The 15,931-nt window shown below is 47.5% G+C and overlaps 1 protein-coding gene across 7 annotated transcripts in view; it reads left to right on the top strand.

Moving 5' to 3' along the window:
- LOC112247282 (homeobox-containing protein 1) overlaps window positions 1–15,931 on the top strand; it is a 31,213-nt gene that overhangs the window by 8,778 nt on the left and 6,504 nt on the right. For all 7 annotated transcript variants that reach the window (XM_042319249.1, XM_042319251.1, XM_042319252.1 and 4 more), the window contains exons 2-6: window positions 391–951; window positions 9,450–9,535; window positions 9,980–10,090; window positions 11,909–12,065; window positions 13,481–13,563. In XM_042319249.1, the coding sequence (XP_042175183.1) occupies window positions 392–951; window positions 9,450–9,535; window positions 9,980–10,090; window positions 11,909–12,065; window positions 13,481–13,563 (997 nt within the window). In that variant the 5' untranslated portion in view covers window position 391. The remainder of the gene's footprint in view (window positions 1–390; window positions 952–9,449; window positions 9,536–9,979; window positions 10,091–11,908; window positions 12,066–13,480; window positions 13,564–15,931) is intronic.

The following is a 15,931-nucleotide window of genomic DNA, read 5'->3' on the forward strand; positions in this document are numbered from 1 at the left end:
TTTTCTGGATGTGTACCAGGCAGGGCCTAAGGGATGGTAGTAGTTTTCTGGATGTGTACCAGGCAGGGCCTAAGGGATGGTAGTAGTTTTCTGGATGTGTACCAGGCAGGGCCTAAGGGATGGTAGTAGTTTTCTGGATGTATACCAGGCAGGTCCTAAGGGATGGTAGTAGTTTTCTGGATGTGTACCAGGCAGGGTCTAAGGGATGGTAGTACTTTTCTGGACAGGGTTATATACAATACAGCAACAGCCCCCATCTCTCCAAACATCCATCAATCCCTGAATGTATCATCCACAGTCTTGTCCCTCTCTCCTCCTTTCTCCATTCATCCTATCTTAACTCTCTTTTCTCTCACTCCATCTAAACCCTTCTCCTCTCTCCCTCTCCAGGATGTCTCGGTATACCGACGAGCCTCGTTTCACCATTGAGCAGATTGACCTGCTCCAGCGGCTGAGGAGGACAGGGATGACCAAGCCAGAGCTCCTCCACGCCCTGGACATCCTGGAAAGACTGGATCACCAGCACGGACACAAGTTCGGACGCCGTCCTCAGCCCGCCTATCAGGGACCGACGCCCAATTACAACACTAATTCAACATCTTCTTCGGCGTCCTCATCAACGTCCACGACCGCCACACAGACTGGTTACCTGGAGAATGGGAGTGGAAGTGGCGGGAATGGCCTGTCTCCGTTGCCTAGCAACAACTATGATATGTCACCGCCCCCTCCGGCAGTTGTATCCGACCCGGTTGCTATGGCAGTGGTGGCGCAGAACGGGCGTGGGGTTGGTGGCGGCGATGAGCTGGTTGCCATGACGAACGGGAAGTTGTCTCCACCACGGTTTCCTGACAGTGTAGGCGCGGTGAGTGGCGGCGTGACGGGGAGCGGCTACGGGTTTGAGGCCAGCGAGGAGGAACTAGACGTGGACGACAAAGTTGAGGAACTCCTGAGGTGAGGAGGAGGAGCCTGTTTTTTTCTGAACACATCAATAGGCACAACATGAGAACCAAACAAACTACATTTTACACGACCTCGACGTGTCTTAATAAGAATCCTCATTTTTGTTTTGGGTTTTTAAAGTTTTCTAGTGAACTGGATCCTGAGCCCAGAGTTTAGTAATGCATTAGGTGACACCTGTCTCTAAACATAGGCACCACATCAGTCACACACACACACACACACACACACACACACACACACACACACACACACACACACACACACACGCCCTGTCCGTCAACCTTTTCGCTGCTCTTTTGTATTGTGTGTTGTTCGCAATACAGTCAGTATTGATCTAGATGGAGTGATGAAAATGAAAGGGAAGGAGAGAAAAATGGCAATGAATTTCTGGCAGCTCAGCGCTGCCTCTGATTCTCTCACGTTTTCAATGAAGAGGAATCACTATAAATGTAAATGAGAAGACAGTGTATCGACAGACAGAAGAAAGTGTGTGTGTGTGGTTCTAGTGTTTTCACAGACTCCCCCGCCTCTCGCTCTCTCCCCCCCTCGCTTTCTCTCTCTCTCGCTCTCCCCCTCTCTCGCTCTCCCCCTTCTCGCTCTCTCTCTCTCCCCCTCTCGCTCTCTCTCTCTCTCTCCCCCTCTCGCTCTCTCTCCCCCTCTCGCTCTCTCTCTCCCCCGCCTCTCGCTCTCTCTCGCTCCCCCGCCTCTCGCTCTCTCTCGCTCCCCCGCCTCTCGCTCGCTCTCTCTCTCCCCCCCTCTCTCTCTCCCCCCTCTCTCTCTCTCCCCCTCGCTCTCTCTCTCTCCCCCTCGCTCTCTCTCTCCCCCTCGCTCTCTCTCTCCCCCTCTCGCTCTCTCTCTCTCCCTCTCTCGCTCTCTCTCTCTCCCCCTCTCGCTCTCTCTCTCTCCCCCTCTCGCTCTCTCTCTCTCTCCCCCTCTCGCTCTCTCTCCCCCTCTCGCTCTCCACTCACTCTCGCTCTCATTCTCCCCTCTCGCTCCACCTCTCGCTCTCCACTCACTCTCGCTCTCATTCTCCCCTCTCGCTCCCCCTCTCTCCCCCTCTCGCTCTCCTTCTCCTCTCTCGCTCTCTCTCCCCCTCTCGCTCTCTCTCCCCCTCTCGCTCTCCGCCCCTCGATCTCCACTCACTCTCGCTCTCTCTCTCCCCCTCTCGCTCTCCCATCTCGCGCTCGCTCTCCCCCTCTCGCTCTCCTCTCCTCGCTCTCTCTCTCTCCCCCTCTCGCTCTCCTCTCCTCGCTCTCTCTCTCCCCCTCTCGCTCTCTGCCCCTCGCTCTCGCTCTCATTCTCCTCTCTCTCTCTCGCTGTCTCTCCCCCTCTCGCTGTCTCCCCCTCTCTCTTGCTCGCTCTCCTCTCTCTTGCTCGCTCTCTCTCTCTCCCCCTCTCGCTCTCCTCTCCTCGCTCTCTCTCTCCCCCTCTCGCTCTCTGCCCCTCGCTCTCGCTCTCATTCTCCTCTCTCTCGCTGTCTCTCACCCTCTCGCTGTCTCTCCCCTCTCTCTTGCTCGCTCTCCTCTCTCTTGCTCGCTCTCTCTCTCCCCCTCGCTCTCTGCCCCTCGCTCTCGCTCTCCACTCACTCTCGCTCTCATTCTCCTCTCGCTCTCTCGCTCTCTCGCTCTCTCCCCCCTCTCGCTCTCTCCCCCTCTCGGCTCACGTTCTGTCTTTTGTCACATTCACTCTGACAATCACACACAACCATAAATGATGTTTAGTTATAGTTATTTTCTTCTAAAGTTTTGTTTCTGGATGGGGTTTGAGCTTCTGAAGCTGATGGGTTTATGCTGCCAGTAGATGCCAATGTTTCAAATAGGCCTAGCTTGTGTATCACTAGCAATCACCAGCTAACAGGGAAGAAATCTGAGGGCGAGCACGGAGCGTGACTGGGCCAAGCTAGAACAGCTTGTGAAGTTGCTGGAGCCTTTCGCAAATCCAAACTGACATCCAGTCGCTGTCTGATGTGGTGGTGTGCCTTCTCAAGCTTGAGGCACACTTGCAGTCAACTACTGTTGCAAAACAGTTGGCACAGGTCCTCCTGAAGTCACTGTGTGACTTCGCATGCATACTGACTTCTCTGGTAGCCAACTTCTATCCAACCCCTGGAGCAGCTTGCCTGATGGACCCAAGTGTGTCTCTGGCACTTCGCTCAACAGAGATGATGTCACTATGAGGCAAGCAGAGTATTTTGTACTTCAGAAACTTAGAGGGTACAGCCGTGGAGCGGCAGGACCCCAGGAAAATGCCAACACGATGAATCTAGCAAGCATCTCAACCACAGTGCTTCAGAAGTATAGCTTCCTCTCATTGAAGATTGTGTCTGAGTCACTGTCCAGCCAGAGGTTCAGACTGGCAGAGCATTAAGTGTCGAAATACCTGGAAAAGGTAAAGGGGGGGGTATGTTTACAGACTCACCTCTCCAGTTCTGGGAGGCAAGGATGGCTGGTTATTGAAAGCTGTGCCCCTGCATCCCAAGTGTTCATGGAGAGAATATCCTGTGTCTGTGGACAACTGCCGTCAGGCTTGAGAAACCCAACGACCAACTCTTTGGAACGCAGTCTTCTAGTAGGTGAACCAGAATATTTTTTGGTTGAACAGAAACACACACAAGCTGTCTGACTGTGAACTGATATATTTGTAAAGAAGTGTTGTATTGCATATGTTTTTACAGCTGTTTGTATTAACCCTGTAGGAAGGGGTTAGTTAGTGATACTGTTTGTATTAACCCTGTAGGAAGGGGTTAGTTAGTGATACTGTTTGTATTAACGCTGTAGGAAGGGGTTAGTTAGTGATACTGTTTGTATTAACCCTGTAGGAAGGGGTTAGTTAGTGATACTGTTTGTATTAACCCTGTTGGAAGGGGTTAGTTAGTGATACTGTTTGTATTAACGCTGTAGGAAGGGGTTAGTTAGTGATACTGTTTGTATTAACGCTGTAGGAAGGGGTTAGTTAGTGATACTGTTTGTATTAACCCTGTAGGAAGGGGTTAGTTAGTGATACTGTTTGTATTAACCCTGTAGGAAGGGGTTAGTTAGTGATACTGTTTGTATTAACGCTGTAGGAAGGGGTTAGTTAGTGATACTGTTTGTATTAACCCTGTTGGAAGGGGTTAGTTAGTGATACTGTTTGTATTAACGCTGTAGGAAGGGGTTAGTTAGTGATACTGTTTGTATTAACCCTGTTGGAAGGGGTTAGTTAGTGATACTGTTTGTATTAACCCCGTAGGAAGGGGTTAGTTAGTGATACTGTTTGTATTAACCCTGTTGGAAGGGGTTAGTTAGTGATACTGTTTGTATTAACCCTGTTGGAAGGGGTTAGTTAGTGATACTGTTTGTATTAACCCTGTAGGAAGGGGTTAGTTAGTGATACTGTTTGTATTAACCCTGTAGGAATGGGTTAGTCAGTGATAAATGTTTAATATAACAGAAACATAACATGGTCATGTGACATGACGTCATTAGTTGATTTCCGGCAGGTAAAGATACATGATGATTCATTCACTAAAGTAAAAACACAACAACATTGGATTGGTGTAAACATTTCCTTCCACCATTTCTCTTGCACCAGTCTAACCTTTAAATCCAAGTCACGTTAGGATTGATTTATAATTTAAACATAACCAAACCTATGTCCTGGACATGGAGTTGTGAGTCCTCTATTGGCCAAAAGCCAACGTTAGCCATGGCGATGCCATTGAGTACTTATACCATTTTATTTAGGGACTTCCATTGGTTGGAGTCGTGACAGATCAGGAGGGATCAGCCAATGAATTTTACTTATGAAGAAGAACATTTGACTTTCAGATGGAGAAGGACTCAATGGTGCTGCCCATGCTCTCACAAACACCATCATGACACAGATACAGAGATGTTATGTGTCGTTATGGTCCTGGCCGATCACTGTATGTATAAGTGCCCCCCAGTGGCAAGAAGTAACATCACAAAAAACACCATATGCCTCCAACACCTCACCTCCCAGGCTGCTGTCTGACCCTAATACTGAAACTGACACTGAAACTAAATCATATAAACAGGAAATAGAAATGTGTTTATGGAACTGAAACTATACTGAACAAAAATATAAATGCAACAATTTCAAAGATTTTACTGTGTTACAGTTCATATACTGTAATGAAATCAGTCAATTTAAATTAATTCATTGGGTCCTAATCTATGGATGTCACATGACTGGGAATAGAGATATGCATCTGTTGGTCACAGATACCTTAATAAAAAGGTAGGGGCGTGTATCAGAAAACCAGTCAGTATCTGGTGTGACCACCATTTGCCTCATGCAGCGTGACACATTTCCTTCGCATAGAGCTGATCAGGCTGTTGATTGTGGCCTGTGGAATGTTGTCCCACTCCTCTTCAATGGCTGTGCGAAGTTGCCGGATATTGACGGGAACTGGAACACGTAGATACAGAACATCCCAAACAGGGCCTAAAATGTACTTTTTGATCCACCAGCCACTCAAATATTTTTGCTGCTAACTTTTTTTTCTGTTAAAATTACACCAACAAAACACAAAAAATGGATTAGCGTGCTTTGTAATGTTTCTAAAAAAAGAAATATATTACCCGTAAGAAGTAATGTGGTATATTGTTTAATATTTTTTTTTGTGACCTTAGTCTTTTAAACATATCACAGATGAGACTAAAATATTCACCTGCCCCTTTAAGGGTGGGATGTTACCATGGTGACGCGACTCCTGTCATGTTTGCATACGTGCGTCCGCCATCCTGTGCAATTGGATTTTGTCCACCCACACCAAATGTGATCAGGACACACAGGTTGAAATATCAAAACAAACTCTGAACCAATTATATTCATTTGGGGACAGGTCGAAAAGCATTAAACGTTTATGGCAATTTAGCTTGCTGTTGCTACCTAATTTGTCCTGGGATATACACATTGAGTTGTTATTTTACTTGAAATGCACAAGGTCCTCTACTCCGACAATTAATCCACACAAACGGTCAACCGAATCGTTTCTAGTCATCTCGCCTCCTTCCAGGCTTTCTCTTCTTTGGACTTTATATGGTGATTGGCAACTTTCCTAATAAGGTGTATTACCATAATCGACCTCAGTTCATCTTTCAATCACCCATGTGGGTATAACCAATGAGGAGCTGGCATGTGGGTATATCCTTCTAAAAGCCAATGAGGAGATGGGAGAGGCAGGACTTGCAGCGTGTTCTGCGCCACAATAGAATCAACTTCTATTTTAGCACCTGGCAACGCAGACGTTTGTTGGCGCGCGCAGTGTGGGTGCAATGATTGAATAACATGCATGTGCAAATTTATTTTGCAGCGCACGTGACGCGACTGGTGTGGCCAGCATGATTGAGTCTGACTAGTAGAGGCGTTGTCTTCTCGAAAACAACCTATCTTATGAACAAAACAATGTAAATAGCCAAGAAACACAAGTATATTAGACCAACCTTTATGCCTGTGCGCAGCTCTTCACGTGCACACAGCCCCCAGGCAGGCAGTTTCGCAGTGCGAATTGGGATAGGCTACATAGGATTCCTAGTTCTTTGTCTTTGTGGGAATATTTTACCAGCTATGAAACAAAACGGCAGAATTACTTAGAAAACAGCTACTGCAGCATTTATTTTACTATAAATATGATAATACTTGACTTTTTATTTCTAAATGCGAGTGAAATTCTCGCACTGTGGAGGCCTGACCACCCGCCAACATGGCTAGTGAAATACACATCTTACCGACAATGCCAAAATCTAGCCGCATTTGGCGCGTGTTAGGCCCTGATCCCACACATGCTGAATGGGTGAAATGTCTGGTGAGTATGCAGGCCATGGAAGATCGTGGGGCTGTGTATTATCATGCTGAAACATGATGTGAAGGCGGCGGATGAATGGCACGACAATGGGCCTCAGGATCTCGTCACAGTATCTCTTTGCATTCAAATTGCCATTGATTTAATGGTAGCTTATGTCCGTAGCTTATATCCGTAGCTTATGCCTGTGCATACCATAACACCACGGGGAACTATATTTACAACATTGACATTAGCAAACCACTCGCCCACTCGACACCATACATGCTATCTGCCCGGTACAGTTGAAACCAGGATTCATCCGAGAAGAGTACACCTCCAGCACGCCAGTGGCCATCGAAGGTGAGCATTTGCCTACTGAAGTTGGTTACGACCCCAAACTGCTGTCAGGGCAAGACCCTGGTGAGGACGACGAGCACACAGATTAGCTTCCCTGAGACGGTTTCTGACATTTTGTGCAGAAACTATTTGGTTGTGCAAACCCACAGTTTCATCAGCTCTTCAGGTGGCTGGTCTTATTTTTAATTTTTATTTGACCTTTATTTAACTAGGCAAGTCAGTTAAGAACAAATTCTTATTTTCAATGACGGCCTAGGAACAGTAGGTTAACTGCCTGTTCAGGGGCAGAACGACAGATTTGTACCTTGTCAGCTCGGGGGTTTGAACTTGCAACCTTCCGGTTACTAGTCCAACACTCTAACCACTAGGCTACCCCTTAGACAATCCCACATGTGAAGAAGCCGGATGTGGAGGTGCTGGGCTGGCGTGGTTGTGAGACCGGTTGGACATACTGCCAAATTCTCAAAAATTATGGAGGAGGCTTATGGTAGAGAAATTAACATTAAATTCTCTGGCAACAGCTCTGGTGAACATTCCTGCTGTCAGCATGCCAAATGCACTCTCCCTCAAAACTTGACATCGGTGGCATTGTGTGACACAACTGCACATTTTAGTGCCATTTTACATTCCCCAGCACAAGGTGCACCTGTGTAATGGTCATGCTTTTTAATCAGCTTCTTGAAATGCCACACCTGTCAGGTGGATGGATTATCTTGGCAAAGGAGAAATGCTCACTAACAGGGATGTAAACAAATTAGTGCACAAAATTTGAGAGACGCTTTTTGTGCGTATGGAAAAATTACTCGCTCTTTTATTTCAGGTCATGAAACATTCGACCAACACTTTACATGTTACGTTTATATTTTTGTTCAGTATAAATAGAGTAAATCTGAAAAGTCTTAACTGACAAACTAATAATAGCTAAATATTTATATATACAGTACCAGTCAAAAGTTTATTACTCATTCAAGGGTTTTTCTTTATTTTTACTATTTTCTACATTGTAGAATAATAGTGAAGACATCAACTATGGAATAACACACATGACATCATGTAGTAACCAAAAAACAAAATATATTTTAGATTCTTCAAAGTAGCTACCCTTTGCCTTTGTTCAAAGCTGTCAATCTTGGCATTCTCTCAACCTGCTTCATGAGGAATGCTTTTCCAACAGTCTTGAAGGAGTATATTAAAACAAAAGGACAACTAATAACCTTGGCATACACACATTTTCTCTGCACTGACCCCTATTCTCCTTGCTTTCTCTCAGCCCCTCATATGTCCTTTTTTTTCATTCAGTCTTTCCTTCCTGTCCAACTCAATTGTACTTTCTGGTCTCCTGCTCTTCATGGCTTCTCTTCATTTTCTCATTTCCTCTCCGTCTTTCCACATCACCTCTCTTTTCTCCAGCTTCCTAGGAAAGAGAACAATGTTCTCTTTTCTATTTTTCCTCTCTCTCTTGCTCTCTCTTGCTCTCTCTTTCTCTCGCTCTCTCTTTCTCTCGCTCTCTCTTTCTCTCGCTCTCTCTTTCTCTCGCTCTCTCTCGCTCTCTTTCTCTCGCTCTCTCTCGCTCTCTCTTTCTCTCGCTCTCTCTTTCTCTCGCTCTCTCTTTCTCTCGCTCTCTCTTTCTCGCTCTCTTTCTCTCGCTCTCTCTTTCGCTCGCTCTCTCTTTCTCTCGCTCTCTCTTTCTCTCGCTCTCTCTTTCTCTCGCTCTCTCTTTCTCTCGCTCTCTCTTTCTCTCGCTCTCTCTTTCACTCGCTCTCTCTCGCTCTCTCTTTCACTCGCTCTCTCTCGCTCTCTCTTTCACTCGCTCTCTCTTGCTCTCTCTTTCTCTCTCTCTCTTTCTCTCGCTCTCTCTTTCTCTCGCTCTCTCTTTCTCTCGCTCTCTCTCGCTCTCTTTCTCTCTTTCTCTCGCTCTCTCTTTCTCTCGCTCTCTCTTTCTCTCGCTCTCTTTCTCTCGCTCTCTCTTTCTCTCGCTCTCTCTTTCTCTCGCTCTCTCTTTCTCGCTCTCTTTCTCTCGCTCTCTCTTTCACTCGCTCTCTCTTTCTCTCGCTCTCTCTTTCTCTCGCTCTCTTTCTCTCGCTCTCTCTTTCTCTCGCTCTCTCTTTCTCTCGCTCTCTCTTTCACTCGCTCTCTCTCGCTCTCTCTTTCACTCGCTCTCTCTCGCTCTCTCTTTCACTCGCTCTCTCTTGCTCTCTCTTTCACTCGCTCTCTCTTGCTCTCTCTTTCTCTCGCTCTCTCTTTCACTCGCTCTCTCACTCTTTCTCTCTCTCTCTCACTCTTTCTCTCTCTCTCTCACTCTTTCTCTCTCTCTCTCACTCTTTCTCTCTCTCTCTCCGTCCAGAAGGGACAGTGCCATAATCAAGGAGGAGATCAAGGCATTCCTGGGGAACAGGCGCATCTCTCAGGCAGTGGTGGCTCAGGTCACAGGTCAGTATGCTTCCTAATGGCTAATACAGCACACTACACTATGTTTTTTATTTTTATGCATCTCTCAGGCAGTGGTGGCTCAGGTCACAGGTCAGTATGCTTCCTAATGGCTAATACAGCACACTACACTATGTTTTTTATTTTTATTTTACCTTTATTTTACTAGGCAAGTCAGTTAAGAACAAATTCTTATTTTCAATGACGGCCTAGGAACAGAATGTTGGAGTGGAACTGTGCTCACTTGGGTGTACACTTAAAACAGAGTCATCATCATGATTTCTAGGAGTGTTAGTGTGGCTTGAATGGCACATAGCAAGTACTTCATCCACTGTATATGCATTGGCTAGGTAATAAATCTTGCTTTCTGTGCTCTTTCTCCCTTTCCCTCCCCCATATTTTTCTCTCTCTGTCTCTTTCTGTCCCCCCCTCCCTTCCTCCCTCCAGGTATCAGTCAGAGTCGTATCTCCCACTGGCTGCTGCAGCAGGGCTCGGACCTTAGCGAACAGAAGAAGAGGGCCTTCTACCGCTGGTACCAGCTGGAGAAGACCACCCCTGGTAATGCCCACCACCACCACCCGCATGCCCAGTCCCACCACCACTTCCACGTCCTCCACCCGTTGGCAGACCCCCTCCTCAGCCCCCCCACCTCCAGCCTCCTCCCGTCTGTCCAGTCCCTCTTCAGTTGTTCCACCCGTTCCATCCACTATTAGACACTCTCTCTGATTCTGCACAAACTAGAGAGGGCAGAAGGGGTTATACGATGACAACTGATTGGTGAGTCCATTGACTATTTCTTGACATTCTATGGCTGGAAAGTAATGATGGCCCTTCCAAATCCTCGCTATGTATCCCTAAACTGTTACTTTTGCCCAATGTAATGCACTTTTCTAGGGGGCACTAATGCCAAATCTGTCTTTGTTTGTAGCCACTACATGTGACGACACTACCCATATGCCCTCTTGCACCCCCTCTGTATCGATGGACATAGCTTTTCCTCAGACATGCCTCATGCAGTATTAAAGTCCTTCCCCCAAACTGTTCCAGTCAGTATTTGTCCTGCCCCAAATCATGTTACAGCACCTTTCAAACTCCCCTACAACCTGTTTCTGCCCCCACAACCCCATTGTGTGTCTGACTTCATCCTGTCTCCAAATGTGTCACTTCCCATTTCCTGTGTCCCTCACTGCCCTCTGGGTGCAGCAGCCAATAAGCTATCACAGCCACAAATATTCAAATGCTCATTAGTGGCAGGTGTTTATGAGTAGCATTATTTGTAGTTGTATAGCTATGATGTTGCTAATACAATTGAGTAGAAATGTAAAGTGCTTTAAGCACTGTATAAACCTAATTGAATACGTTATTATGATGACTATAGCTAGGCCTTAAAGAGTACTGGTGTCTGACTGTGTATGACCATGGTGAAAAACAGATTTTTTAATAAAAAGCAAACTTGTGAAATCACACCGGCCTCTGTGTCTGTGTTGAGGGGAGGGTGTAGTGGCGCGCCCTGGTGGACTGTGTATGTCACAGCACCTATAGACAATTACTGTTAGTGTGTACAGTGCTACATACAGCAGATCTATTTACATCCGGGCTTCCTGCCCTGCTGTACTGCATGTACAGGTTGTTCTTCTTTCTCCTTAGTCATTAATTGATTGCTTGATCCATGCCACTAAATGGACTATTGGGCCAATCAAAGGTCTTTATTGGTCCCTGATTAGAGGGGAATAAACAGCAGTGGTGTGGAACTCGAGGCCCTGATTTTAAAACCTGCTGATCTGTGCTGACTGTATCGATCTAGATGGATGACATATTATTGTAGTTTATTATTTTAGTTACAATTAAAAAAACAAAAAACAAGCCTAGATGTGAGTCATAGATTTGCAGTCAGGAAGTAATACATGGAGGTTCTAGTCTCAAGCACAAGCAAGAACATCCATAGATCGTCCCAACCCACCTTTCCCCTGGCTGTGTGTGTCACAGCCATCCAGCAGCTTTCCTTGTTCATTAGGTTAATGCTCTGTGGTGCCAGAAACACCAACACTCACTAGATACTGTAAACGATTCCATATTTCTGTCCAGGCACACACACACTACATTTGATGAGGCTTCAGAGGGTGTTCACTGTGAATTACTGTCCCCAGTCCAGGTTCTTCTTTTATAGTCGCCACACAGCCAATATAACACTCTAAAGTTATTGTTCTTCTATACAATAGGGTGCTGAATCATCATAAATGTACTCGTCAACAATGAAAATCACAGCATTTTTCAAATAGATTTCAAACATTCTGAACGTTTCACCTCACTAAATACACCCATGGCTAGTTACATCATGGTTGTATTTCCATGGTTACATCATGGTTGTGTCTCCAGGTGCAACTCTGACGATGCGACCAGCCCCCATGGCTCTGGAGGACGTGGTGGAGTTGCGGCAGACTCCGCCCCCTATAAGCTCCACCCCCGGGAGCTTCCGTCTGCGCAGAGGCAGTCGCTTTACCTGGAGGAAAGAATGTCTGTCTGTGATGGAGAGGTGAGGAGGAGAGAGGGAGTGGTGAGGAGGAGGAGAGGGAGTGGTGAGGAGGAGAGAGGGAGTGGTGAGGAGGAGAGGGAGGGAGTGGTGAGGGGGGAGAGAGGGAGAGGTGAGGAGGAGAGGGAGGGAGTGGTGAGGAGGAGAGAGGGAGAGGTGAGGAGGAGAGGGAGTGGTGAGGAGGAGAGAGGGAGTGGTGAGGAGGAGAGAGGGAGTGGTGAGGAGGAGAGAGGGAGTGGTGAGGAGGAGAGAGGGAGTGGTGAGGAGGAGAGAGGGAGTGGTGAGGAGGAGAGAGGGAGTGGTGAGGAGGAGGGAGGGAGTGGTGAGGAGGAGAGGGAGGAGAGCGAGGGAGTGGTGAGGAGGAGAGAGGGAGGAGAGAGGGAGTGGTGAGGAGGAGAGAGAGGGAGTGGTGAGGAGGAGAGAGAGGGAGTGGTGAGGAGGAGGAGAGAGGGAGTGGTGAGGAGGAGAGAGGGAGTGGTGAGGAGGAGAGAGGGAGTGGTGAGGGAGAGAGGGAGTGGTGAGGAGGAGAGAGGGAGTGGTGAGGAGGAGGAGAGAGGGAGTGGTGAGGAGAGTGAGGAGGAGAGAGGGAGGAGAGAGAGAGGGAGGAGAGAGAGGGGGAGTGGTGAGGAGGAGAGAGGGAGTGGTGAGGAGGAGAGAGAGAGGGAGTGGTGAGGAGGAGAGAGGGAGTGGTGAGGAGGAGAGAGAGGGAGGAGGAGAGAGGGAGTGGTGTGGAGGAGAGAGAGGGAGGAGGAGAGAGGGAGTGGTGAGGAGGAGAGAGGGAGTGGTGAGGAGGAGAGAGGGAGTGGTGAGGAGGAGAGAGGGAGTGGTGAGGAGGAGAGAGGGAGTGGTGAGGAGGAGAGAGGGAGAGGTGAGGAGGAGAGAGGGAGAGGTGAGGAGGAGAGAGGGAGAGGTGAGGAGGAGAGAGGGAGTGGTGAGGAGGAGAGAGGGAGGAGGAGAGAGAGAGGGAGTGGTGAGGAGGAGAGAGAGAGGGAGTGGTGAGGAGGAGAGAGAGAGGGAGGGGTGAGGAGGAGAGAGAGAGGGAGGGGTGAGGAGGAGGGAGAGAGGGAGTGGTGAGGAGGAGAGGGAGAGGTGAGGAGGAGAGAGGGAGGAGGAGAGAGAGAGGGAGTGGTGAGGAGGAGAGAGAGAGGGAGTGGTGAGGAGGAGAGAGAGAGGGAGTGGTGAGGAGGAGAGAGAGAGGGAGGGGTGAGGAGGAGGAGAGAGGGAGAGGTGAGGAGGAGAGAGGGAGAGGTGAGGAGGAGAGAGGGAGTGTTGAGGAGGAGGGAAAGGTTGAAAGGGAGCCAGATGGGACGTGTTGTGCTAGATAAGGGGTGTTCGTGGGGAAAGGAGCTTCAGTTACATTTGGAACAAAGTGAATATTGCCTAGTAAACAGTGTGGTTATTTGTGTTTTCTCTTCCAGTTACTTCAATGAGAACCAGTACCCTGATGAAGCTAAAAGAGAGGAGATCTCTAACGCCTGCAACGCTGTCATCCAGAAGCCAGGTGAGAACCAGCAGGAGGAAAGTCTAGAGAAAGGCCTTCAGAAACTATTCAAACTCCTTTACTTTTTCCCCAAATATTTTTTTACAAAGTCGGATTAAAATGGATATAATTGTAATTTTGTGTTTAACTATCTACACAAAATGCATTTTTTTTTATTAATGGAAAATATAACACTACCTTGATTAGATAAGTATTCAACCCTGTGAGTCCATGCATGTTAGAATCACCTTTGGCAGCGATTACAGCTGGGTCTTTCAGGGGCCTCATTTATCAATCAGGCACAAATCTGAGTCTTTCAGGGGCCTCATTTATCAATCAGGCACAAATCTGAGTCTTTCAGGGGCCTCATTTATCAATCAGGCACAAATCTGAGTCTTTCAGGGGCCTCATTTATCAATCAGGCACAAATCTGAGTCTTTCAGGGGCCTCATTTATCAATCAGGCACAAATCTGAGTCTTTCAGGGGCCTCGTTTATCAATCAGGCACAAATCTGAGTCTTTCAGGGGCCTCATTTATCAATCAGGCACAAATCTGAGTCTTTCAGGGGCCTCATTTATCAATCAGGCACAAATCTGAGTCTTTCAGGGGCCTCATTTATCAATCAGGCACAAATCTGAGCTTAAACCTTGGAATCATTTCCACACAAAGTGTGAGATTTATCAACATGATTGTTTGCTTGAGAGTGTGGTAAATGTACGCACAGCCATGCCCATGAGTACGCACCGCCATGCCCATGAGTACGCACCGCCATGCCCATGAGTACGCACCGCCATGCCCATGAGTACGCACCGCCATGCCCATGAGTACGCACCGCCATGCCCATGAGTACGCACCGCCATGCCCATGAGTACGCACCGCCATGCCCATGAGTACGCACCGCCATGCCCATGAGTACGCACCGCCATGCCCATGAGTACGCACCGCCATGCCCATGAGTACGCACCGCCATGCCCATGAGTACGCACCGCCATGCCCATGAGTACGCACCGCCATGCCCATGAGTACGCACCGCCATGCCCATGAGTACGCACCGCCATGCCCATGAGTACGCACCGCCATGCCCATGAGTACGCACCGCCATGCCCATGAGTACGCACAGCCATGCCCATGAGTACGCACAGCCATGCCCATGAGTACGCACAGCCATGCCCATGAGTACGCACAGCCATGTCCATGACTACGCACCGCCATGCCCATGAGTACGCACCGCCATGCCCATGAGTACGCACCGCCATGCCCATGAGTACGCACCGCCATGCCCATGAGTACGCACAGTGCCAAGTGGTGGAATAAGGAAACTGCTTGTCAAGTGCAGAATGGGGAAAATATATGTTGAAATTGTGAGAGTAATAATTAAATCATTTTGAGTTCATTGTGAATTCATATAACATATATTGACAGGATATATGCTGTATCATTTGATCACATCAGTGCATTCGTTACCATTATATCCATATAAAATAGGTCTACAGTAATGTGTGAAATGATTAAATACGGTGATCTTGCTGTGTTGGAAGATTTGACACAAGCTGCATTTGGCAGAGAGCCGTTTTTAGAGACAAAAGCGAACATGTCAGCAGGCGGCTTGCAGACCGGAATCTCACAGCCCTCGATGAGCCAATATTTTGGAGTCAATCATCAGCAAAATGAACTTTACCATACAATTTCCATACACCATCACACAACAGATTGAAGTCGAGGGGTTTCTTTGCCAACAATGGGTTCCCGAATACGAACAGAGCAATAGACGGCACCCACATCGCCATAAAAGCGGCATCCAAAAACGAGTTCCACTATATGAACAGAAAAGGCACTCTTAATGTGCAGGAGAAAACGCTGCTGAATGTGGTGGCCAGATGGAACACACGACTCGTTCATTCTGCAGGAGGGAGCTGTTGAGGATGGATGGCTTATTCGTTAGTGTTGCCTACTCATCTGAAGTATACTGAACAAAAATATAAACAAGCTGAAATTACAGATCCCATTTTTCCATACGCACAAAAATGTGGGACGCAAATTTGTTTACATCCCTGTGAGTTAGCATTTCTCCTTTGCCGACATAATTCATCCACCTGACATTTGTGGCATATCAAGAAGCTGATTAAAGAGCATGATCATTACACAGGTGCACCTTGTACTGGGGACAATAAAAGGTCACTCTAAAATGTGCAGTTTTGTCACACAACACAATGCCACAGATGTCTCAAGTTTTGAGGGAGTGTGCAATTGGCATGCTGACTGCAGATAATTGCAAGTTAATTTCTCTACCATAAGCATTGCCCACCCATGTCTGGCCAGCCATGTGAAATCAGTAGATTAGGGCCTAACACATTTATTTCTATTGACTTATTTTTTTATGAACTGTAA

The sequence above is a fragment of the Oncorhynchus tshawytscha genome, unplaced genomic scaffold (assembly GCF_018296145.1).
Source record: "Oncorhynchus tshawytscha isolate Ot180627B unplaced genomic scaffold, Otsh_v2.0 Un_contig_1824_pilon_pilon, whole genome shotgun sequence".
NCBI classification, from domain to species: Eukaryota; Metazoa; Chordata; class Actinopteri; order Salmoniformes; family Salmonidae; genus Oncorhynchus; species Oncorhynchus tshawytscha.